The sequence below is a fragment of the Strigops habroptila genome, chromosome 3 (assembly GCF_004027225.2).
Source record: "Strigops habroptila isolate Jane chromosome 3, bStrHab1.2.pri, whole genome shotgun sequence".
In the NCBI taxonomy this organism is placed as follows: Eukaryota; Metazoa; Chordata; class Aves; order Psittaciformes; family Psittacidae; genus Strigops; species Strigops habroptila.
Window position 1 is genome coordinate 23,413,639 of NC_044279.2, and position 25,912 is coordinate 23,439,550.

Here is a 25,912-nt window from a genome sequence, read left to right on the forward strand (position 1 = left end):
GATTTCAGCTTATAAGCTCCAATTAAAATATCCAAATTAGATCAAAGGGACTGTGTGAGTTTGCCTTTACTCACTTTTTTTTCTCAGTAGTGTTAATAAAGTTCTTAGAAGTTTAAAGAGAAGAATACAGCTGTATGACAAAAATCTGCAGTTGGTTAAACGTTTACGATAATGGCACTGCACTACATAACATTATGTAATATACTTTGTCATAGCTGGTTTTCATAGTCATTAGGCCTGTAAGTTTGCCTGTGACATCATTATTATTAATGATTAATTACATCTTTATATAGTATTTCATATAATCAAGGTATTAGGGGAGTAGGACAGTGGAAGGAAAAAACCAGGAAGTATACCTAGGGTATTGACTCTAGCAACTATTTTCACTGCATTCTTTATCATTGTTTATTTCAACTATTATTACTATAATTACAGAAAGTTTCAGTTTTTGAAAATTGAAAAAGTGGAAGGTATTTTGCTTCACTGGTTCGTTTTGAAGGGTTTTTCAGTCTTGAAAGGGGTAGAAGCTGGTCTCTTCTGAGATAAAACCACTAGATGGCATTCCAGAAGAGGAGTTTGCTAAAGTTAACATGCACAGTTTTCACATGAGAACTATTAAAGGATTACAAGCTCGGAATGAGGGCAAACGATGTCAGGTGAGAAATGAAGATGAATGGGTGTAGGTATAAGTACTGAGCTGATGTGGGAGGAAGCAAAATAAAAAATAAAATACCCCAAAGTCTAGTATGAATGATGCTGGCATGCGGTACTCGAGGGGGAAAAAATAAGTTGCCAGGGATGGTCACAACTGTTGGAACTCCTTCATAGCTCCTTCATAACTGAGACATTAGCTGAACTCTCTTCTTGTGCGGTTACTTTCTCCACTTCTAAAGCTGTATTTGTCGCGTGACTTCCAGTAGCTCTCCAGTAAGCTCATGAGTTTGTTGCAGGGGAAAGGAAATATTTTTCTTGGCCCACTGCTGTTGAAATTTGTCTTTTAAAAATCTGGTCTTTTAAAACTGAGTTTCACTGATCAAAAGTGTACTCGCACCTTCTCCCTTCCAGAAATGCACAAATATGTCCTTCGTACAGGCCCTAACATAAGATGTTCACTACCTTGAGGGAATTTCTTTTTTTTCAGAGCTGTATTTCCTAATTTATATTCTCAGTGATTTTTCTGGTGTATGAGTGTTTGTTTCACGTGACTCAAAATAAGATCATTCTCTAAATCTTTCTATCCAAAACACTGGATTAGCCTTCACAAATGCTTTAATTTTGGAATCAATTAACTTAATTCTTAAAAGGTTCTACTGAAGCCAAGTCCAGGGATCATTAATAATGATTTTCCAGCTTTGCGCTTTTTAGTATTTTTTGCATTATGATTTATTTTCATTATTATCATCATTGGTTAAATATGGTTTCATTATATTAGCATAAATTAATTACCTGTGCTACACAAGATTACTAAATTAATTATGTTGTAGCATTGTTTAAATAGTTATTGAGAAGAAAGGGAGGATTGCAGTTTTGAAATGAAGTGGTACGTGCCTTTTGTGCAGTGTTGGGTAGTTCACGTCATGCTTGTTCCTAGCTGATTTAAAAATACGTCTTTGCTAAGAAGAGAAACAGTAATTTTTACCTTGCTATTAACTCTGTAACTATGTATCTGTTATTTCAATCCACAGCATACTGTAGCAACATAACAGTATGCATATTTTATGGGCAAGAGAGAATCTATATTAGGAGTACTGTGTTGCAAATAATTTAAGATAAATGTGCTAGCAAGGTCTAATTTGGAGACTAACGATTTTGCTAGCAAGGTCTAATTTGGAGACTAACGATTTTGCTTGATTTTCCTCCTTTAACTATGTTGAAAATACATGATGATGCAAAAGATTTTTATCTTTCTCTGCTGTAGTCTGGTAAGGTAAATCACTGCAAACTTTAGAGTTAACAAACTTTAGATCTTTAAAATGCTTTGAGATCATCTGATGGGAGTCGTTATGTAAGTGAACATCCCACTGTCTGCAGGGATGGGACCAAAGGGAGACAGAGCCTGTTAAACCAGGAAAACAGCTTTTGGATTGCCAGGCAGCAGCAGTACTGAGGGTTTTGTTATTCGTACCTGCACTCTGTGGTGCTTCCCCTGTTCCTAGGGCTAAACAGGACACCATTTTAGTCTTCGACATAATTTCTGCCTGCGTTCAACGGAAGATGAGTGAAAGATGCTTGGTTTTATTTACAGTTTATATGCCATTTCATAAAAAAACCCCTGAAAAATCATCTTGCAAACTGAAAATGAGGTCGAATGTTTGACCAAGTCGACTATGCAGTAGTGACTGCTGGTCCTGTTCTATCCTCAGTTCAAGTTCAATCCAGGTTTTAGAAAAAAGATCATTAACAGTAGTAACAGGAAATTTCTGTCCCTTTTGATGCAAAGCAGGTCCATGTTCAAATGCCTGAGTCTGCAAAACATGGCAACAGTGATCATGGCACACAGTTACCAAATGCAGGTAACTGTATTTTACCAAATTTCAGGGCCTGCTGAAATAGTTTTTTTCAGGATTCTCCCACAGTTGTGACGCAGAACTGTGTATTTCACCTCTAAAGTGGTTCTGTAAAGTGAGTCTAGTCAGTTTTCCTGCGGCGTGCTGAAATACTTGCGGGTGTTGTCTCAGAAATCACACATTAAACACCGAGAAATTCAGTTTCACAGGGCTTTAATTCTGGTGTCTTAATTTCCACTCAGCAGCCTCAGCCCTCACATCAGAACCGCAGACCTTCTGGGGTGAACACTATTAGGCTGAGCACATTATATAGGTAAGTGCTGCCACAGGAGCTGGGAATGATGGGACTATAGAGCGAGGGTTACCAGCATCCAAACACCCCAGCCTTTCATCATATCCAGGGAGCAGCTTGGAGTACTGCCATGATTTCTGCTACTATCCACAATGTAAACTGAAAGGAAAAATGGTGTTTTCCTACATTTATACCACTGTCAGCTGGTAAGAGTTCACGGTCACCAACACTGTGCGGGCCGAGGCACAGAGCCCTACGGTACAGCAGTATGCAGTCTCTGCAGGTGCTCCGTTCTGCCGTGCTTCTGCTAAGTGCCGAAGCCAGACAGAGCCAGGGAGACCTCTCGGCCTTTGTTCTTTCATTCCGCTTCCCGTACACCCTCTTCCTGGCCTTCCTCGTCCGTGGGCCGCGCACAGCAGGGCCCGTCCCGCCTGCAGCCGGGGCTCTGCGGGGAGCGGGCACCCCTGCCCTAGTGCGCATGCTCGCGTCCGCCGCGGCACCGGCCGCTCCCGGTTGCTATGGCTACCGCGACGCGCCACCGCCCGGGGAAGCGGCCGCTGCGGAGAGCGGCGCGGGGCGGGAGCCGCGGGGGAAGTAACGGGCGCGGGGCCGGGCGGGGGGCGCGGGGCGGGCCGGGGGAGCCGCTGCCCTCCGGCACAGCCACGGGCTGCGGTCCCGGGCGCGCGGCATGCCGGGAGGGCCGGCCCGGCCCCGCGGTTGCGTCTGCGCGCCGCCCGGCGCCGCGTGATGGGGCTCGGCGGCACAACGGGCGAGGGGGCGCCCGCCGGGATGCGCGGTCGGTTGCAATGACCCGAGTGGCCGGCGCCTGGCCGGGGATCGCCGCCCTTCGCTGCTGCTGCTGCTGCTCGCGTTTTTCACGATTGTGGGATTCGGGTTCTGCCAGCCCATGTCATCGCAGCGGCAGCACAGAAAACATTAAAGGTGTGCTGTCGCTGGGTAATGCTGCTCGATAAAGTCTCGGGGTGTATATATCATAGAATGGTTTGGGTTGGAAGGGACCTTAAAGATCATCTAGTTCCAACCCCCTGCCATGGGCAGGGACACCTCCCACTAGACCAGGTTGCTCCAAGCCCCATCCAGCCTGGCCAGTTATGCTGACTGCCTGCTGTGCAGTATTATGTTTGTTAAACACCAATGAGAAGATGATAAGTGTTTTGGATTGGCTATTCTAAACAGGCTATTAGGGAATAGATACAGACAAAGCTTTTGACAATACTACACCACCCGTATGTTTGGTAGTAGAGCTGTGCTAGTATGTGGTTTTAAACAGATGCTGTGATTATTCTTGCAGAAGGGTTGAAAGTGTGCAACTGATATTTCAGGAAAAGGAGGGTATGTTGAATAGTTGCTGTGAAGTTGTTACAGCAGAAGGGCCAGGTGCAGAGCAACCATCTGCATCCCCACCAAGAAGTGCAGTCGGAGAGGGCAAGAACGGGGACGAAGCGGAGAAGCCTCTGCTTTCAGAAGCTACAGGCATTGCACAGTGAGGAGGGCTGTGAGCAGCAGTCTTCCCTGGAGCAGTCAGTTTTGAAGGAACAGGAGCAGTCAAGTTCGGCACAGTGGGAACAACCTGGAGAAGGGCTAGGCAATCAAGGAGCAATTGGAAATAACCAGCAAGATTTGAGCCGGGTGCCTCATTCAACACATCATCTGAGACCACATCTCCTGTTACCAATGAGAATTATTCTACTTTAACTGAAGTAAGAAATTCAGAAAGGGAAGAACAAACATCTCAAAACTCAGTATCAGAGAACATGGCAAGTGGGACAGGTAAAGAAGTTACTAAAATGTTGGATGTTAAGGCTTTAAAGAGATTTTTTTTTTTTCTTCAACTTGATAGGGCTTCTTCCATCCCTGCACTCTCATTCCATTCGTGTTTGCTGGCTTTTGAAATTGAAGTGGCTTTTTAAATTCTCATGTAAAACATGCTTGAAAAGGTGAGAAATGCATTCTTCATCTCAAGTTGCAGTAGAAACTCATATGACATTTTACAGTGATCTTTATGTCCAGAAATGTGTGTGTTTCTGTTTTGTACATGCATTTGCAGAACAGCAGTGCATAATTCGCATGAGTACATGGGCTACTACAAGTTTAGACTAGGTCACAGCAAACACCTTATTATTTTAGCTCTCTTAGATTCTCCTGTAACTTACCTGCCACCCTTCCATTACCCATGCCTTCTGCAATCCCCGAAATACTCCATTATGTGCTGCACTTGTTCCTCTGCATTCTGGGTGTCCAGTGTTACTTCGTCTTCCCAGTTCAGTGCCCCATTTTCTTAGGTCTTTAGAGCAGAAGGTAGAAGATCTCATTCAGCAGGTGAGTGCAGTGAGTGACCACTTGGAGTATGGACCTGCTGACTGCTGTCCTCTTGGCAGGGCTGTATTCAGATGCTCTCGTTCAGTGTAGCTGGCAATTGCATCCTGGGAAAAGCACTGTACCAAAGCCAGACAGAGTCTTATCTCTAAATCAAGAAGTAATTTTTGGAGTTAAGTAGATCTGGTTCAGAATATAGTCTTTGAGTAAACACCACAATGTTAAGTATTGTGTGAAAAACAACAGTGATTCTAAGCATACAACATATGTTTAGATCAGGTCTAAAGTGGAGCAGGTTTAAGTAAGATTTTTCAGTAAAAGGTCTCTCTGTAAATGGGCAACTGATTTAAGATTATGCATTTACTGTACCTTGTAAAAAATGAAATACGAATGACTTTCAGTGGTGACAGTATTACGTTAGTTATCTCTTTATAAAGTGTGTGATAATGTTTCAGTTTTCAAGCAGACTGTCATTCCAGCTCAAAAATATGATTATTTAGAGTAAACTTGAAAGAGTTACAAATTTGTTTTGAGAAGCTTACCCAGAATTAATTTTGGCTTTATTTTTAGGAAGCATGATTGAGGATAATGAAACTCCTGGGAGGACTAGGGCTAACCTTGATGAAACTGACCAGTCTGAGAAGTTATGTCTAGATCAGGAACATTTTCCTGGGAAAGCAGTTCAACAGGATTACCACATGCCCGATGTCATAACTATCAGAGTACAAGCAGGTAAATGCTGGTTTTGCACATGTATTGATACATGTAATTGTGCTCTAATCTCAATATTTCAATCTTGGAACTTCCTTTTTCACAGATTCTGATTCATTCCAAGATGTAATCGTAAAAATTGAAAGACCTACCTATCAAAAACCATTTCTGGGTGGATTTAAGAACAGGATAACAGGAGTGGAATTTCATAATGCAGGATCACAAACGATACCCAAAAAACCACCTGATAAAGGAATTCTTGTATTCTGTAGGGAAACACAGGTAACAGCTTTGTAGTGTCTTTTTACAATGTTTTTGCCAAATGGAATAGAATGTCGACGCAATTATTTCCAATAGGAATGAGGGAATAGATGAAGAATAAGTGTGCAATTTAAAGTATTTAGTGGATGAATATCACTGGTCTCGTGATTTTTGTTACAGATAGCTAATTTTGCCACTTGCTGTAATGAGGAAAATCTCTATATTTTGTTATATTCTGACATGTATTTTTTCCCCAGACTGTTTTTGAAAAAAATAAGCGACAACAAACAACAAATACAACATCAACACAAATGACTAAAACCGGCCTGTATGTGTCAAACAAGACTGACAAACTAATAAGTCCTGGGAAGTATTTTACAGCGGAAGAATACAATAAACGTAGACTTGAAGCGGTAAGTTCTTATCTGTTTGAAACTATCTGTGAAACAAAATATTACAGAGGTTATCCAAATATTTAATGAGTGTTCAGAGTGTTCAAAGAGTGAATTTAAAAGTGAACTGCAAAATGTTGCTTAATCTTCACATTTTGTAATTTTCAGATATGGGGGAGGTGTGTGTTTGCTCTGTGGTTTTTGTGATATTTAGTTTTTAGTTATTAATTTGATTCCCTAAAATAGGCAGTCTGAATCTAACTAAATGGAGAGATAGTTGATTCTCCAGGTGTCTGAAGTAGGATAATTGTATTGACATGGTTGGCAAGATGCTTTGAAGACTTCTGGGTAGAAATTTTCTGTAAGAACTTAGTTGGTCAGCATCAGCTGGCGGCAATATGCATCTTGTAGAAGGGGAAAACCCAAATAGGTAACTGTTTCCTCCGGACTACCAATATGTTTACTGTGATCATTATTGAAATATGTAATGTATTTGTAGGTAATCCATAGCACGCAGTAGAGAGACCTCAGCTTGGTGTTCGTTCAAGTTGATGGATCTGCACCATGCAGTGTAGGTCCATATTGAAATACTAGCTGGAGACACATTCAAGAGAAATATTAGGATAAGATATCTCTAGAGACAGTATAACTATTAGTGTGGTTATGTGCTTGATAGCTTCCAATGCTGAACAGTGCTTATTAGCTCATGGTATTGCCCTGCAAGGGTCCAAGCTAACGCAGCTGGCAGAAAGTCGGGTTTGTGCATTATCCTCCCTTAGCATACTATAGGCAGTTCCCTAGTCTTCAATAGCTGCATCTATGGAGGGTCAATTTTTTTAATTTTTTTTTTTTTTCCAGTTTGGTCATAACAGCATTCTTAACTTCATTTTCATTATTTGTTTGTAAATAAAAAGCAGCTGGTTTTGTGTGTATGTACATTTCAATTAGTTTGAGTACTTTAGATTAGATTGAGGCAAATCTTAGAAAACATAGGTAAGTGGCTAGAAAAAATAACAGGTAAGAACAAAATATCATGCTGTTTTGATTTAAATTCATGATTTTTTGGTATTGTATCACACATAGGTAATAGTATTACAGAGATATTTCCGTCGTTGGCATGCTACAAATATAGTACAAAAACTGAGGGAAGAAAAGAGGTTAAGGCTGGAGTGGGAGACACAAGACGAATTAGAGAGAAAAAAAGAAAAAGAAGAAAAATTGAGAAGGGAGCACGAGCGAAGACTGAACCCCAAAACAAAAGGAGACTTCGAGCTACTGTACCATGCTTTAGAATGTAAGTTTTTTCTTAAAAGGATACTCTTAAATCACCAAAATACAGCAGTTTGTTTAAAACAGACTTATATTTTTGTGTGTTTCTATAGATACTTCCTTGATTTTTTTATTTTTTTACTTACAGTGGAATTTCAATTTTACATAATAATTTGACATTCATATATTATCAGAAGCAGAAAAAAAGGCCTTAATGCTGTGTAAGCACTGTTCAGCAGTAACTAAAACATCCCTGTGTTATCAACATCCAAAGCATAGCACCATACAAGCTACTATGAAGAAAATTAACTGTGTCCCAGCCAAAACCAGTACATATTTTTAGGAAATAATCAGCTTATAGAATAGTGCTATTTGGCAGTTCTATTATTGAGTTGGGTTTTTTTTCATTCATCTCTAATGTTAAGGACATCTGGAGGAACAGGAACATTTTTTTTGGATCAGGGTTATGTTAATCTTTTTACTCTATGTTTAAGATGCTGAAAATAATGGCATGAAGAAATATAGTACTGAGATCCAACATTTGTCATTTAATAAAGGCATTTTTTATAATGGATTAACTTTTTTCCCATAATTTTACAATATATGACTGAGGTTATTCCTTCTGCCCTAGTCGTCATCTATGGATGCTTTTTCTCCTTTCTAATTTATTCCATGTTTCACAGAACTGTGTTGTCAAAATTAAAAAGATCTGTTAGGAGTCCTACAGGGCATCCTGAAGGATTTACTTTTCCTGTTGAGGTGGATGGTGTCTAGTACAGGCAAGCACCTCTAAACTTCCCTGGAAAAATAAGGTGAATACTGCAGATAATTGACATAAAACCTTACATGAGAGTAGTGTTGCAAAATGGAACAAAAAACCTAGAGTATGTCTTTTTGGGAAACATAAAAACAACAGAAATCGGTGGACTTGCACCAGCATATAATGAAACTGCAAGAGTTCTTTTAAAAATGTCTCCTTTTAAGCAAGATGCTTACATTGTGACTTGCAAGTAGCTTGTACGTTGTGTAGGCTACAGTGCTTCCTTATGGTGTAACTCTGTGGCAGTTTGGACATTTTTGTCCCTATAGCAGAACTGGCCTAATGGATTGCCTGCTTCATGGCAAAGCTACCTGACCTACCTGAAATAATCTCTGCTGTTTCTTCCATCGTGAACAGAGCATAAATTTGGTGGCATGTGTTATTCATAGAGTTTAGGGTCATGATTCAAGAACTCTTTTAATACTGTCATACTTGGGTCACTGAACAAATCACTTGATCTGAGTGTAGAAATGACTTGTAAACATTAGTGTTTGCGACATTTAAAATTATTACTGATCTTAAACTTTAGAATTTTGGGAATGGTATCTTTATGAGACTTGGGGCTAGGGGTTGTTTTCTCGTTTTCTTCACAGATAGTTAGCTTTTCACTTCACAAGAACCAGCCTCTTTTAAGGTGTGTCTGATAAGGTAACCAAAAGCCAAGGCACTCAAATAATTTTTTCCTCTCCATTTATGGCAAGTGCTGCTATTTGGTGTCTGATTTCCTGCAGTATTTTCTTTAAAATGTTATCAAATGTACAATCCACCTTTTTTTTTTTTTTCCTTAAGTGAGAAGAGTCTTATTTGGAATAGAAACAACAGAGCTGAGTTAAAGTTGCGGATGAGTGCTGGTATTCCCAGTATTTTTAGATTTAGAATTTATGGTTATGTGTCTCTTTTGCTTAATTTGATGTGAATTTAATTATTTGTGAACCAGATTCACAAATAATAAACCTTTCAGCTATGCATGTTCACGAATTTAATATCAGGGCAACCTGAAAAAGCATGTGCTGCTTCAGACCTGGAACAGAACAAACTCCAGTATTTAAAATTTCTTTTTAACATTTTGTTAAAAATAATGGTCTAGTATCAATCTTTTTTGGTTTTGTTTACCTTTGTTGACTAGTTGCTTCTGAACATGGAGACTTGCAGTCATGCTGTTTATTTTAATAGAGCTTAGTGGTTCTAGGAAGGTTTTTTTTCCTACCTGCATCTGAAACTACTTTTACATTCTTACAGTGTCAACAGTCTACACAAGCTAAATCATTGTGACAGTAATAGAATGACACCATTGTCCTCCAGAGACCTGTGAAGGTTATTGCTGCTGATCTCAACAGGGGGATACTGTTACAGGGTCAGCCAGCACAAGCGATTCCTTGGTACAAAAACTTGCCTGATGACAGTGTGGTGCAAGTGAGATGGATCTATATGTTCAGTGTGTCTGCATATAGAGACATTCATTATTTATTTGAAAAGTATGAACTACTTTGATCTGTAAAAAATGGAAAAAAAAATGTAACGTGTATAATCTCTGCCTACAGAACAGATAATCTAAGAGGAATGTTTTTAATTTGGTTGCATGTATATGGTGAGTCAGTAGGTGAGTATTGATGATAACTGACAGCTTTTTCATTTCTGTAAGTACAAAATTGCTTACTGTATTTATTACCTCTACCTTTGACGTTGCTGCCCCCTGCAGGCATATAAAACTTCATTTAAATTAATTCTGAAGTGCTTTTGTTTGCTGAAATGACTTTATTTAAAAATATAGCTTTGGGTACTCAGAACTTGTCAGACAACTGTCATATTAATACCAAAGCTTGGAGAGCCTTAAGGAAATGAATTGTAATATTTTAAAATTGAAAACATAAGGTATTGTAGATAAGGAAGCTGCAAGCAGAAACTAAACCTTCCTCCTTTCCCTCCTGCATGTACTCTTACCTGATACAGTAAGTGTGCATCACATATTGGATTGTTTTCTTTAACGCTGGGATTTGCGAGATTTCAGGAATGTTGAATTTTCTGATCTTACAAAATTTCCTACAGAACTCTAGAGGTATTTGAAACGGAACAAATTCTTCAGAGAAGCCAAGAATTGTTACAGTGTATGCAAAGGAAAACACTATTCAGGAAACACAATTTGATTTTACTAACAGATTTCTGTAAAGGCGTATAGTCTGTGTATCACCAGTTATAGTCAAGAAATGGGTACTACAAAATAAACCATGATAGACACATGTATACATTTGTATGTTTGTGTCATTAAGTAGTCTAACTTGTAAGTGCAGCAGGTGCCTGTGGTTTGGTGATTTGACCATACGAGTCCGAAGGCCAGAGTCCCACACAGCAGCTACTGGTTCAAGTGCTGCTGTGATGAGCATCCTGTGGTTTGCATGCTACTTCCTTCCACTTTCTGTTGTAGAACAGGAAAGGGAGAGTAAAGCAAATACGGTATAATTATTAATGCGCTTCCATCTGCTTTAGATGGCAAAAGGTGATACCACTGAAATATTCACTGTAAGACCTGGAGTGCTAAATACAACTGCCAGTCGAGCTTTATCTCCGTTTTGGAAGAGTTCAACCTTCTTTAGATTTTACTCATTTATGCAGGGAGAAGCAGGAATAGTGGTAGAAGTACTAGACAGTAAGATGCTGTCCTTAATCTGTTGGGAAGATCTCTATGGTATCTTTCCTTGTGACTTTGATGAGCAATTGTTTAAAAAGTCCCTATTGTTCATACCTTTTCCATACATGTTTCCACAGGAGATAAATTATTTTTCTCACATAAAGCAACTTTTTCTCCTAACCCATCTTTGAGTTTGGAGTATGAATTGGCAGTTTGGAATTGATGTACACACACCTACTCTCACAGTACATCTGTATAATTTACATTAATTGCTGGGCCATTTTGTGTGTGAAAATATACATTATAATGAATTCCCTGACATAGAAACTAGCTTTAAATAAACATAAAAAATTATGTTATTTCTTAAATATGAAAGCAGAACATTCACTGGAAAACACATTGTAAATAATACCCAAAATATTTGTATCTGTAGTATGGAGGCAGGAGGAGACTGAACAGATTAACAGAACTCTTACTGGAGCTGAAAGAAAGGCAGCACTTTGTGGACTTCTGGAACAAGAAGCACAGCTGATTGCTTCCATTGGGAGACACAAACTAAATGCAGATGAGGAGAATCGACAAAAAGCAATACTGCACTTTCTGAATAAGGTCAGTGATGTAATTTTAGGCTGAACATAAAGAATAACAAAGTACAGGAACACAAAAGACATCTGCAAACTACCTGCCAAAAGTAACTTTTGTAGCTTTAACAGTTAATTCTGTGAACGCTAATGTTATAAATATCCAAATAATCTAGTTTTTCAGGTCAGTACAATTCAGTAAATTTCTTTTTCCTAGCTGAGAGTTTCTTAGGTCTGTGACTGATTGAAGGACTAATAGTGCATCATTAAGACTGTAAACTAGCTGTGTCTAAGGTAAATCTCAGGTGTGTATATGTAACATTAAAAAATAGCACTGAGTGGATGAATTTTGTGTTATGTACTATTCTGCGTAAAGAACATGATTCAGATGGCACTGTTTACAGCATTAAAGGCTCTCATTCTAACAATTCAGAATGATCAATTCCTCAGTTGAGTACAGGCCTCTGGTCATCATATGTCTCTCTTTAAAGAAAGCATTTATTCTTTTTGCATGTACAGGATAGAAAACCAGAAGAACTTTGACTGAATCTTATATCATATTGAACTTGGTTATTAATTCACTAGTTTCAGTTCCATTAGAACTTTAACTTGAGATTTCATTCTTGCATAACCTTAGGGATGAAATTTAACACAAGTGTTCTTCAGGCTTTCATCTATAAAACAAAGAAGAGCATTCATACACAAACATGATTTAGGTGTTTTTTAGGTAGACATCCCAGCAATTCATCCCCTCAAAAAAAAGAAATAGTTTATTTCCTGGCTGTTTTCATAGTATGTGACATAATTATGAAAAGAAATGCTCATCAGAAATAGGTTTTTTGCCCCCCCCAATCTAAAAAAACCCACCCTGTTTCTCATTCTTTTTATTACTGATGTATGGGATCTGGACTGTAAAAACTGATTTGATGAAAGTACAAAACCCCAAAAAACTAAATATTTAGGAATCAGAAAGGAATATTTAGGATATCAAAACCTTGAATCATTTCTATGCTAAATGTTTGTTTCTGCTTTTTACATTGTATTCTGTTATATTCTCAAAAAACCCAAATATATTTCTCTCTTAAATGAGTTTCTACCTTTATTTTTCCTTTAAGGACTGCTTTCCAATGTCCTACCCTATATAGATACTGCCAGTATATATTCTCACAAGTTTTTTTACATTTAGGAACCAGAAGCAAAATGTTCTTCAGTACGAGAATTCTTAGTGACAATTGATGTTTCGAGATCCAGGAGACACATGACAGACAAGAGATTTTCTCTCTTTCCAAGTAGCGGACATGTTTCTGAAGCACTTACTTACTAATTTACTTATTCCTATTTTAATTTTTTTTTTTTTTTCATTAAAGAGATTGGTTTCTTTTTAATTTGAAAATCTGGTGAGTTCTGAACTACTGCAACTTTTTTCATGGTTTTTTTCATGTCAGCTATAGGGCTTTAAGTTCTAAACTGTTGACATAGCAGCCTAACTGCAGAGGTAAAGAAAGTAATTCTTGCATTTCTTAAAAAATAAGTAAAAAGAATTTTTGAAATCTCAAAATTAAATGTGTGGCTTGTTATGACTGTAGCAGTGCAATTTAAACACTTCAAACTGTAGTATAACATTGTTGGAGTCCTAAGTTATAGATTATTCACTTATTTTTTGACCTTTGAGCTGATAACGTTAACCTGAACACTTGCCAGTTGAAGTAATACCTTTCACATCTGAAGGCTGCAAGCATTTCACTTTGCTGCAATAGCCAATGTGATATGAAACTTGCTTCTCCATGGAAACCTTTGTTCCCTTCTTTTCTACTTTAAGCATGTACCTACTCATGCTTTTACAATGGTTGCTACTGGTTGTGTGTGCGCTTGCATTCTAGTTTGTTTTGTTTTGTTTTTTGCTGGGCTCATTCTTCTTCAGCATTTGTACTTTGAAGAGGAAGTACTTGATTAGACTTCTATATAGCAATCATATTTTCTTAAAGGAACTCGTGTAATTATTAACTGTCACTGAATTCATACCTTTCATGCTTTGTGCTATTTCTGCACTCAACCTGTGGATTTTTCCCCCCCCTTTGTTTTTTTTTTTACTTTTCTTACATTTTTCTGTGTGTCTGATGGTATGTTTCTCTCCTTAGGTGCTTTTTCTTTTCTGCTTTCATGCATTGGCAGCAGAGTGCAGTTATAGCAATCTTGCTCTCTCAAGTAGTCCAGATAACAGGATTATTGTAAATTCTGCAGCACTGCCAGCAGACTAAAAGGCAAGAAAAAGCTGGCAAAAAATATCAAAGTTTTAGTTTTCCCACATCAATCTTGAACACATGAAAATAGTCCTTAAATCAGAAAGCCTGTGATTCTTTGTGAAATACTGGAAATCTTCATATTGATGAGACATCTGTTTGTTTTTTTTTTTTGTTTTTTTTTTTTTTTAGTAAAAAGCTGCATATTTTTTTTCCAAATCATTTTATTTTATATAATACCCAGTTATGATGAGGTAGTAAAAAAAACTACAGAAGTTACAGATATTATATCTTTGAATAATTCAGAGGTTATCCTAATATAGTTAGTCTGTGTTATGGATCATATGCAGAGTGGAATACCAAGACCGTTAGCTCCTATATGGGTTGTTGCAGGAGAACCAAGTTTTAATAACCATTTCCTAGGGGAAACTCTGCCCATTGACTCTCCCTAGCATAAGCAAGTGACCTTCCTGTCATGTAATAAGTGATTTCATTGAAGAGGATCAAATGTAAGTACTGAATTAACTATTCTGAAGGAAAAGGTGATTTTTGGCAGTCTATCATACAAAGGAGTTATAGCATGATACAGCTTCTAAGTGTTGGTGGTTTGGGGTTTTTTGTTTGCTTGGTTTGTTTTGGAGTTTTTTTAGAATTCCTAGTACTATCTGAAGGTAGTGAAACAGTCATGAAGTTACAGTTGAATGCTCCCTTTTTGCTGACAGAGAGGAAACTGCCTCTTTCTAGTTTTGCAGAAGGTCAAAATGTCAGTTATTCAATGTTAAATTCTTTTTTTCTTCCCCCCAATTATTTTGTCTTCCTTTTGCTTTCCTAACTTTATAAGTTTTTTATTTAAAAGTTAGGGAAGCTCTATTTTGATTGTGTTAGTGACTAAACATGTCTGTTCTACCTAATATTCTTAGCATTTTAATGACTTATCACCATAGCAAGCATGTGTATTTGGTCAAAATAGTAATGATGTCAATGCTGGGGTCATATCCAGAAAACTATTAGTCAAGTGAATACTGCAAGAAGTGTTGCTGTAGTTAACTCACACTGAGTCTGCAAAGTGAAGTTCACAAGTTTTTGTGAGCAGTCAAGTTCCAAATAAAGTGAAAGAGAATAATTAATACACGGAATGAGGTTCCAAAGAGCTGTCCGAATTAAGGAAAGGGACTGGAGTTAGGTTGTGATGGGGAGAGGGTTTTGAATACTTGTCTTTCTATTGGATTTAGGTACCTACCTCCCTGTATAACAGCGTGGTTTGCAACCAAATCCAGTCTTCTTGAAAGGGGTGAATAGTTGAACTTTTCAAACTGACTGGGGCAACTGACACTGTAACTTTTCATTGTCTATAGAAGTTAAAGAAACAATTGAAGTGGTAGGGGTAAGGTATGCAGTTGAGTTAGCAAACAAGAAGCTTGGTGAAGTATCTGATAAGCTGTAACTCCTCCTTTGCCTTAGTCAGCTTTAACAAAGTCTTTGCTAATATCTAATATCTGTCTGTATAGCTAACATAAATAGAACAGTTCCCTGGAGATATTTTGTACTGCAGTAACTCTAAGGCCTTAAATTTGCAATCTTTACACAACAGTCCCATTGATTTTTACTGATAGGTTAGAGGGATTTATGAAGGCAAGATGAAATACATAGCAAATATATTTTAACACTACTGTCAGTAAATTTGCTTTAAAGAAGTAGAGCATATCCCTGTAGGAGAATACTGTTTACTTTTAATATACAGTAAGTCCAAATTTTCAGGACCTACAGCTTTAAACAAAGTGTGCAACTGAATACTTGCTCTAGGGGAAAAGATACATAAATATCAACAGTAGAATTAGACTTTTGTATTAGTCAAGCATTGATGTTAAGTCCCTGTTTGTTCTGGTGAAACTTGATGTAAAGTAGTGCACTGGTTCAGCTGGTGATCAGATTAAAATAGCTCAGAGTTATACAAATTGTTTCTGAAGTGTGCACAACCTAAGAGATGGAAAGCATATGATGGAAAAATCACTGAAATGGATACACAGTACACACTCCGTGCCAGAGAACTACTGGAAATCTACTGCAGCATTAGCATGAGTGACATCCCACAAGATGAGAGAATAGATGTGCTGCTAACAGTCAAATGTACAGTGAAGGTATGTCTTATTTTTCTCTTTGTGTTTAGCTTGAAGCTGTACTTCCCAAAGATACAATCAATTGTGTTGACAGATAAGCTGTGCTGCTTCTGGCAGACAGGGGCCAGGATGATCAGCTGGCAGTATGAGAAAGCCTAGTGTACCACCTGGCATGAGACTAATTTACGTTCCAGATATACCTTAAATTCATATGTCATTTTGTGATGTGCACATTTTTCTTGAAGTTGTGTTAGAATTTTAACCCCATGGTTTTAGTCTTTTTGTATCTTGATACATAATAGAGCTTTAGTGCAAAGTTTAGCTTAATATTTATAGCAACTTGATGAAAACCATGGCAGAGTTGTAAGTGGCTATTAGTATTTTTTCAAGGTTCTTTGAAATGTCTGTTTAGAACCTCATCTTTCTGTTTAGGTTACCAGTTTTATGAGCAGCAAATAGTTTTGTTTAGTTTTGTTTTTTCCTTTATCCCTTATTCCCTCCCCTCCCCCCCCTCCCCCCCCGCCCTTGCTGCTGCAGTGTTCCCAGTGAATTAGAAGCTGGTTGCATTTCTTTTAATCTTTCATATTTGTTTTATATATTTATTCATGTACAAAAAGAATATGAGGAGCTTCAAACTACTTTCATGATACTTGTTGACTTCTTGACGTGAAGCTAGAAGAGAATGCTGCTTCCTGCTCTTAAAACATACACTATTTGCTTTAGTAGTACCAGAATCTGATCTAAAGGCCATATAGCATTGAGAGCACTGCTGGTTTATGAACTCCTGCCCATGTTAATACAAGTCAATATTGATGTTGGTTTTTTTTTTTTAAACCATCTACTGTGTATATACATTGTACCTTCTCTCCTATCACATATTCAAAGGAAGCTCCTTTAGGAGATACTTCTTGGGTTTATGGAGACTGAAAATTTTGCATGTGTTGTGTGCCTCTGCTTAGCATTTTTTAATGCCTCCAACTTTACAGTTCCTTACAGCTTTGGCATATATACAGGCCACCTTAAAGCAGAATCTGTAAGCATTTTCAGTTTTGTAGTTTTTTACATTAGTTTTCTTGGAGGTTGTTTTCCTAAGACATGTTCTGTGAACATGTTCTTATGTGAACATAGAGAGAGGTATGAATGATCGTTGGCATCAAATCCATAGTTTGCTTTCATATCTGCATTAGAATTATTTTGTTTGTTTGCTTCCTTATTGTTGTGGAGTTTGTTTTCCTTTTTCTTTGTGATTTTTTTTTTCAGGAACACGAATGTAAATTAACACAGGAGATCATGGAATTAATTGACAGGGAAATTGATCTTATGTCAAGAGAGGTGAAAGAATGCAACTTGGAAGGACTAAGGAAAAGAATTTGTACATTATTTCTTCAGTTTATTAAAATTCCAAAGTTTAACCCTGAAGTTGCTAGGATACTTAAGGTATTATTCCTATTTTGCAGTCTGACATGATGGCCATCGAACTAAGGATGGTGGAGAAGGGGAATGGAATGCTTTTTTATTTTACATTTTGCAGTAGAATTGCTAGAGAAGTTCTTCAAGAGGTAAAACGTAGCAAGTACACAAGCTTCACATAAATAAGCTTATATAGTCATATAGGAAGCATAGGGCATAGATATGGGTGTAAGAACCTGACAGGTGGTTGGTAGCACTGAGAGAGACCAGGAACTCTATGTACGAAATAAAAATTGAGAATTATAAATGGTAGATCTTATGGGATCGTAACAGTAAAATGTAATAGCAAATAGGGAACAAATAGAGTGATTATCTTTTTTCCACTGGATTAGGGCTAGCATCCCTTCCAGAAAGGAAGAATGTTGCTATTGTCAAAGTGATGTCTAATGAGCTTGCACCTAAGCAAGAGCTGTTACGAGTTTCTGTTGTACAACCAGTTGCTACTTCATGATATATAGATAGCTAGGTAGCGGAGAAAGTGGTAGACACCTCTCAAGTTGTGTGGTTGTTTTTCTTTCTGACTACAGATTACAGTTAAAAATATGATTCACTACTGTAGGTTGCTGCTTTAGGCAGCAAGATGTATTTTGCATCTGTCAGAAGAGTATTCCTCTTACAGTGGTTGATGGTATCTCAGGGGTAAAGAATCTGTCAGTAAATGTTAATCGGATTTAGAATCAACTAACAGTTATTTTACACAGGTTTATGCACAGATGTACCTAAATGTGTCATAGCAGAGACTGGATATGGGTGATCTTTGTCTTCTGTAGCTTTTGGTTAGCTGTACATTGAGTTGAAGTCTGAATTGCATCTTTTTTCTATTTGAATCTTGTTAACTTTGTGTGGACCATAAAAAGAAGATGGGAGTTTATCAATAGACAAAGTGACCAAATCCTCAGGTTATTTTCAAAAAAGGGCAGATGACCTCAATAGGTAGGTGGATAATAAGGCTGCTCAAACTGTCCAATTACAGACTTGGGCCCTCTGCACAGACTAAATTATATTCTTTCCAGAACCCATGAAGCAATATGAGATGAGGAGGCCATTAGCAAGTTTAGCTTATTATTTTCCCCTATATTGTTTTTGGCTCTGATGACTTTATATTCTTTTGCCAAAATATTAATATGCCCGTAATCTCAGGGATTTTTCTTTGACATAAAGGGCAGGTTCTATATGAAAAATTAAATGCAGAAGATTTAGTTTCTGTTTTCTTTGCGTTGTCGTCTTTCCAGAATGGCTGACAATCAGCATGCACAAAAGCCAGGAAGAGCACTGGAGCATAAAGTTTAGGGTTGTCATATAGCTTAAAAATGAATTGGCTGATTTATATAACTGATTTTAACAAGTATAATAAGAAAATACAGTGGCTTTCAGTCTTTATTAAAAACAAACAAACCTATTGGGTATTTTAAAATAAATATTGCTAGCTTTCACATATACGAATACTTGCATGAATATGTGTAAAATGTGTTCTGACAGAGTTAGGGTAACACACAAGTAATGCAAAGATACTTTGTGGTAAATTAACTTTTCAAAAAATCTTTTTAGGTTCCACCAGATCCCTTAAAGCTTTATAAAAATGTGAACTGCTGTCAGAGTTGCAAAAATTACTTATCATCTACTGCGTTTCCTATTCCTGCTAATTCACGCACCACTGGCAGATGTCGCTTGTGTTGCAAGCTTGATAATGAGGCTCGGCGCCGAGAAACATTTTTGAAGTACAAACTTATACTAGAAAAACTCAGAAAGTCTGAAGCTGATTACCAGGATGATGCTAAAATTGTTTTCTTACTTCAGGTACTGTCTGAAAGAGCATTGCTAATAAAACCAATGGCTCTGACTGTAATTTTTCCTTTATGTTGACAGTTTGAAAAATAGATTAAGAGCTACAAAAACTTCTTCCTGTGACAGGGAATGTTACATACCATAAAGAAGGAGCACTTAAGCTTTTGAAGTATAGCCGTAGTTTCAAAAGTGGTTACAAGCTGTACATCACAAGAAGGTAGAAGTCTTAGCTGACAAGGTCAAAGAATCAGATGATCGAAATTCTTATTCTGGTTCTCCTATGGCCATCCTGTTGCTTAAAGATACTACCATAATCTGTAAAGCAATAATAATGTTTTTTGTGATTATAATATCTCTCAAGCCATAATGTTAGTAAAACATTTTGAGCCCCATTATTTAGACTGTTTTAGTAATACAAATAAATTGTTTTGTATTCTCAGAAGGAAAAGATAAAGGAGCTGAGGTTTTGATGTTTCTGTTCTATGTCAGTAGAATATCTGTATAGTTGGAAGTTCTACTCTTTTGCATTTATTAGGAGAGGGTTTAGCACTTCGCCAACGGCAGTTGCCAAGGGGAAGATTGGGATTCTTTAATTATCATGCCTGTGTTAAGCAATTTTATGAAAGAACCTGGATGTTTTTCGTTGACGTTGTTTTCACTTAAGATGGAAAGTTTTTTGTCTGTGTCTCACTTAGTTTATTTAATATGTAAACATTCTCCAAATCACTTGTGATGGCTTGTGGCCATTGGTACACTGAAATATGACTGCTTCTTAACTGCTGACACTGAAAGCCCTCACATGCAGTTCCATTAGTGGTTGTAGCACTGCAGCATCTGTGTCATTTCATCCAAATGAACTTATTTTTTTTAGAGGTGTAAGTATCTAAACAGGTGTTTATATCTTAAATCACTAATTTCCTTGGGTTTTTTCCTAACATTTCCTTTTTTTTTTTTTTTTTTTTTTTTTAATGAGCTTTTATTCTCCCTTCCCCTCCCAACAACCATCTGTTCCCTTCTGCACTTATAGCCAGAAAACAGTTCTGGGGCATCTAGGAATGACTTGGGCACAACTAAAAGTCTTTTGCATGAGCTATAACAGCTTCATTTATTGCCCAGTGCAGTAGCATTGCTGGCTGTGATTGTATTGTGGATAGATGCAAGACTTTTCTGGTAAGATAAAAGATTTTTCTCAGATCTCTTGCATACTGATTCTAATTGTGTTTGGATTGACCACCTATGTGAGTGCTGCTAAGGTTTAAAAGGCTAAAAACAGTTGGCAAGAGTTAGGATAGCTCCAGTAAGTTCTGCGTACTGCAGCTAAAGGCCTTTTTTGTATCAGAATGAACTAGTTCAGCAAGTATGTCAAGTCCTGAGGCTGCCTTCTATTCTTTCAGAGGATTTAACTATGCCATGCTCCTTAGAATTGATGGCACATACTATGGCTTTGATTTTTCTTGATGAGAAACATCCTAATGGCAATGTCGTATTCATTTGAAGATACAAATACACTTAACTCCTTTATTGGTTTGCTGCCTGCCCTTGTTTCCCAGCCTCACCTGCTGAGCATTCAATGATACCTGCTCCCAGCCTGTCAGATGACAGCACTTGAAGGCTGTTGCTGTTTCGTTTCTTGTGAGCACAGAACAAATTGAGGGGAGGAGCATAATTTGAAATCAATTAACTGTAAAATTTCACAGAAAAATGCATGCCTACCTTTAGGAAGTGCAGAAGTTGTCTCTTAAACTCTTCCCCATAACCTGAGAAGTTTTAACAGAATACAAGCTTTTACCTATTTTTCAGGCAGAAAAGATAATTCTAATCCAGGGAAGATCAAATTATAGATCTGTTTTACATGGACCCTTATATACCTCAGTATATATTTTTGCAAGTTTATGTAACTTTAGAGATGTGTAGCTTAGCACAGAAATAGTAGTACTTGCTAATATGTCTGCTTGCAAATTTCTGGCTTCTAAGAGGAAGATACAGAAATTATTTGAAATTTTGTGAAAAGGAGGAAATACTGAAAACAGAAGACAATTAGTGACACCTTATAAAGGAGGCTCTGTAGGACCACATTTAAGACCAGATGTAGGACTAGGCCTATGTTCTTGGAATCAGTAGGCACAAATCTATTACCAGTGGCAGTTCTAAGCCCCCCTTTTATCTTACATTTTTCCTGGCAAGAATTTACACAGGCTCCTGGATTTTGGAAGCAAGATGGATAAGTATACATGAAGCTGCATATCACTAAAGCACTGTATTTGTATAGTTTCATTCATCTTTTGTCAGGAATTTCATAAGGAACATGTAAACACCATTATTTAATTAGGTCAAGATTTCTTTTTAGAGGAATGAGTCTTCTTCAAATGGCTAGCTTGGAGGAAAACCTATTTAAAAATCTGCTTTTTACCGACTCTGTAGATAAAAATCTTCTAATGGTGACAGAAAAACCTGCAAGAGTGGTAACTGCTGTCCCAGTTATTTTTTTTTTTTCTTTCATTCAAGAGATTGTGTTTATCAAGATTTAGTAGTGATTTCAGGTGGCTGGTAACAAATTAAACAAATTAAGATTGATGTAAATTAACCTTAGACCTAGGTTAAAAGTACATTTTAAAGCCTTTGTGTACTGGAAAACCTTTACAAACAGACCTCCTGTTATTTATTGTTAATATTGTATCATAGCAACCTCATCTTATAATCTCATTTGGTAAAATGAGCAACAGTATCATCAGCGCAATAAACTCTCCATATGTCAGCAGCAGAGCGACGGGAAGAAAGCGAAGTAGGCAGTGATTTGGGGTCTGTCACAGGTGGAAGTTTTTCTTGTCCTAATTTCCCACATTTTCCAGGCCAGATTATTCTGATTGTACGTAGACTTCAAGTAATTTAGTACTGTGATAACTCATTTATTGAAGAACATTAATTCTGAATCCAAAAATGAAATGGGGAAGTCATCTCAGTAATGGCAGAGATGGATTATTATTATCCAGAATGTCCTGAACAGGCTTAACATATTCTATGAGAAAAAAAACCAACATGAGATTTAGGAAGTTTTATAAGAGTGGTAAAGCAATCAGCATGTTAGTAGAAGATATGAATTGCCATTGGCAGGGACAAAGTAAGAATGTAGTATTTTAGAGATGATACAAGAAAAATGCAGTTAATAATTGCCAAACCATGCTAAAGGAAGAGGTGTATGTCTGGATGTTCTTTAACCAAGTGATTATATGACATACACATAGAAAATTTTTTACTCAAAGCTTTATTTGGATTCTTACATGGTTACAGTGCTTTTGTTGGAGAATGAAACATGCTTTTTCCTTCTGAACCATGTTTTCCATTTCAGCATCAAGATCTGCAGTACCTGATTGAGAAAATATGGGGCTGTCAGTCAGCTCTCAGTGCCTGCAGTGACCTCTATGATTTGGTTATGGTCAGGTGGGATAAGCAGCATGAGTGGTCTCCGTGGAACACTATTCTTCTCACTAAAGATGAGGCAGATGCACATCTTAAACTGTGTGACCTTCAGAAGGTAAAATTTGATGGGCTTAACTTTTTGCAATAGTTATGTTTTAATAGAATTCTGTGACTAATGATGTTTGGCCAGATTTAGTCCTTACACTCATCCATGTTTAAATTGACCCACTGTGACTATTTAAATGACTGCATCTGTATTATTAAACAGGCATATTATTAAACATTATTAAGAGGGCAGCTGGCATGTGCAACTCGTATGTACCTGATCTCCCCCTTGTCCTGATTCTCCCTCCTGAACTGAAAGCAGCTAAGTGGCCTCATCCAGGCTGCCTGCTGAGAACAGTCCCATGCCTATGCTCTTTCACCCAGCTGAGATCAGATAAGAGCTGGCCTGGATAAAAAACATGCTAAAGACTAACCATAAATACTATGACAGTTATGTGCCTGTGCTCTTGCACATGCTCTGGCCTCATTAGTTTCTGGCCTGATAAATTTCTCATCAAATAACAGTATGGCACTTTGTTTAGAACTTAATCATAATAAAATTTGTCTCAATTTACTTTCTTATACAGATGTCATTTAAGTACCCCTGATAACGTAATCTTTTTGCAATTAAGCAGTAAAAACATAATTGCAGTTCTGAGTTAAAAAAACTTAAGAAAGTGTTAAAGTTGTCATTGAAACTGTGTTTTTACACCACTCCCTCCAAATTCCATGTCTAAATATGGTAGCCTGGTAAATATATCACTCCACTGGACATCATATGGTAGAATATTTAGTTTTCTAAGGCATGGAGGAATCCTGTGACCTTTGTTTGCCCTGCAATTAGTAATGGATTATTAAGCCTTTCACTTCTAGGTTATTGATTTATGTAAGTAGTGATCTGAGCTCATTGTATTATAGTGTCCTGTTCGGCATGTTCTTATTCAATTTCTAACATGATATGTATATATCACAATGCAACTTCAGCTGTCTTTTTGCCCTTCTTTTTGGAAGTCTTGAGAGTATGTGATAACTAAACTGATGGAGCAAATAAATTGCTCTCTTAATGAAAGGTTTGCTTTGGGTCGAAATAAATCAGGGAATTTTAAAGGTAAAGCGAATTCTGCCATTCATGATATTTTTGTGTGTGTGTGCCCAGCTTATGTCTTCAAGAAGACATGTTCATGTGAGCCTTACTTTTAAAGGTTAAATCTGTTTCAAGCTGGAGATTCCTTTATTGACTCCTCTATCTCACTTTCAGTCAACAAGGCTGTTCAGGCAGTCTGAATCTAGCAATGCTGCTCAGCATCCATAAATTTATGTTAGTAGCATTATGGCAGCCAGCAATTCTGGTTATGCACTGATCTGGTTTAACTTCGTAAGTCTGGATGTCATAGTCAAAGAGATGTCATTAACTTAGTTCCAGAGCTTCAGTGGAGGTGGGATTTAGGCCAGAAGAGCAACAGGTAAGGTATGCAAGCCTACCTAAAATCATAAGGTATTTTGCCTTAGCTCTTGCTACAAAAAGAGGTGTCAGCTTTCTTCACTGATAATGGCCAAAGCTTTGTTTCAAAAAAAACAATGTGTAAAATAAGGAAAATGAGGCAAAGTTAGAATGTTGTAAGTTGAATCATTGTTTCTTATTCACTGAAACAACAAAAAAAAAAGGCCTCTCAAGCACTTTCTTTAATAGCAATTATTCATAATGATGACTAAAGCGATAGCAAAGGGGTTTTTCAGCTAATTATTCTGTTTATTTATTATATCATCTGAACTGCTACTAATCAGTAGAAACTCAGGAAAATGTCACCACTGAACTTGAAGGCCGACTGAATTGCTGCAAAATGCTGCCATGATTATTTGTAAATAATCACTTGATTCTTATCAAGGAAATGTCCTATAGTCATCACCTTGCAAATGTTGATATTTAAGCATTGCCTTTTTTAATTTTCAAAGCTAAGTATAAATGTTCTTACCTGAAAATAAATAAATGTTATCTTGTACAGATAAAAAATGACAGAAGTTTTTTTGTTTATAAAAGGTGACTAATATTTCTCAAGGAGTGCTTAGTAATTTTCACTATTGGGCCATAAGGTAGCAGTATAGAACTACAAAACATTTCATTGTGTATCATATATGAATAAATTATTTGACTTAGTTCATTAAAGGGTCACTATTTATACTGTCTGAGATATGAAGTAATGTGTAGATTGCTAGATATTTTAATTGTATTTAATGGGATTTGGATTTTTTCTTTTCAGGCTTACGAAGCGGCATTTATTCACAGAATAAAGCATAAGCATATCCGGGCAAAAAACTGCTTTGCTCAGATTCCAGCCATGACATCATTTTTGCAGGGGAGTGAAAATCAGACAAATGCAAATGAATTTTTAATAGCTACGCCTATTCCTACTGGTACAAAAACATAACTCTTAGGTGAAGTTAGCTGAAGTTAAAGAAGTTAACTGAATTGTCGATTAATGCAATTTCCTTGGTTTTAAAGAAATGTACTGTTTCATCAATACCTTAATTGTATTACACATATCAAAATAAACTTCTGAGGTTAAAATAATTCGACCTTGACTAGTCAATATAACTGTATTTCATGTTTTGTAACCTTATTATTTAAAAACTAAAATGTTGGTGAGTTTTGTAAATGCTAAATTTTTAGAACAATGACTGTCTTTCTGTGTTTGCCTGTGTTGCTTGGAACATTCGGTCTGTTGGGGGAACTTAGCTAATTCTTTGTCACCTTTTAATTAGAAAAATAATGTTACAAACTGTATTAAATTTCTCTCACCTTAAGGCAGAAAGTCTCATAAAAGGCAGAAAATCCTCTAGACCCTGAATTCCTGCAGAACAGAATTGATATGCCCTTCCAAATATAGATGCTTTGCCTTACAAAGATTTAGGCAAAAGAATAACTTTATAGTTCATTTTGACGGTCAGAGTGGAACTGCCAGCCTGTAATTATTGCATCTAAGATCTTGAAATCAGTGTAAATCAGACTTACAATTTTAAATAAACATTACAGACTGTTTGGAA

The 25,912-nt window shown here is 37.1% G+C and overlaps 1 protein-coding gene across 2 annotated transcripts; it reads left to right on the plus strand.

Moving 5' to 3' along the window:
• Window positions 1-3,322: 3,322 nt before the first annotated feature.
• Window positions 3,323-25,912, plus strand: IQUB (IQ motif and ubiquitin domain containing). 2 transcript variants are annotated; one of them, XM_030478283.1, is made up of 12 exons: window positions 3,323-3,741; window positions 4,112-4,590; window positions 5,707-5,868; window positions 5,954-6,129; window positions 6,366-6,521; window positions 7,584-7,794; window positions 11,649-11,824; window positions 16,004-16,174; window positions 17,414-17,590; window positions 19,172-19,420; window positions 22,755-22,940; window positions 25,129-25,912. In XM_030478283.1, the coding sequence occupies exons 2-12, from the start codon at window positions 4,575-4,577 to the stop codon at window positions 25,294-25,296; spliced, it is 1,848 nt and encodes a 615-aa protein (XP_030334143.1). In that variant the 5' UTR covers window positions 3,323-3,741; window positions 4,112-4,574; the 3' UTR covers window positions 25,297-25,912. The 2 variants fall into 2 exon arrangements, with proteins under 2 accessions (XP_030334143.1, XP_030334142.1); XM_030478282.1 differs by lacking the exon at window positions 4,112-4,590 and having other exon boundaries at window positions 3,520-3,741.

Excerpts from the sequence above, each read along its gene's own strand:
- IQUB (XM_030478282.1), top strand. The coding sequence starts at position 3,606 with ATGACCCGAGTGGCCGGCGCCTGGCCGGGGATCGCCGCCCTTCGCTGC. Across the intron at positions 5,869-5,953 it reads AACTATCAGAGTACAAGCAG|ATTCTGATTCATTCCAAGAT; the intron begins GTAAATGCTGGT and ends CCTTTTTCACAG. Across the intron at positions 6,522-7,583 it reads ATAAACGTAGACTTGAAGCG|GTAATAGTATTACAGAGATA; the intron begins GTAAGTTCTTAT and ends TATCACACATAG.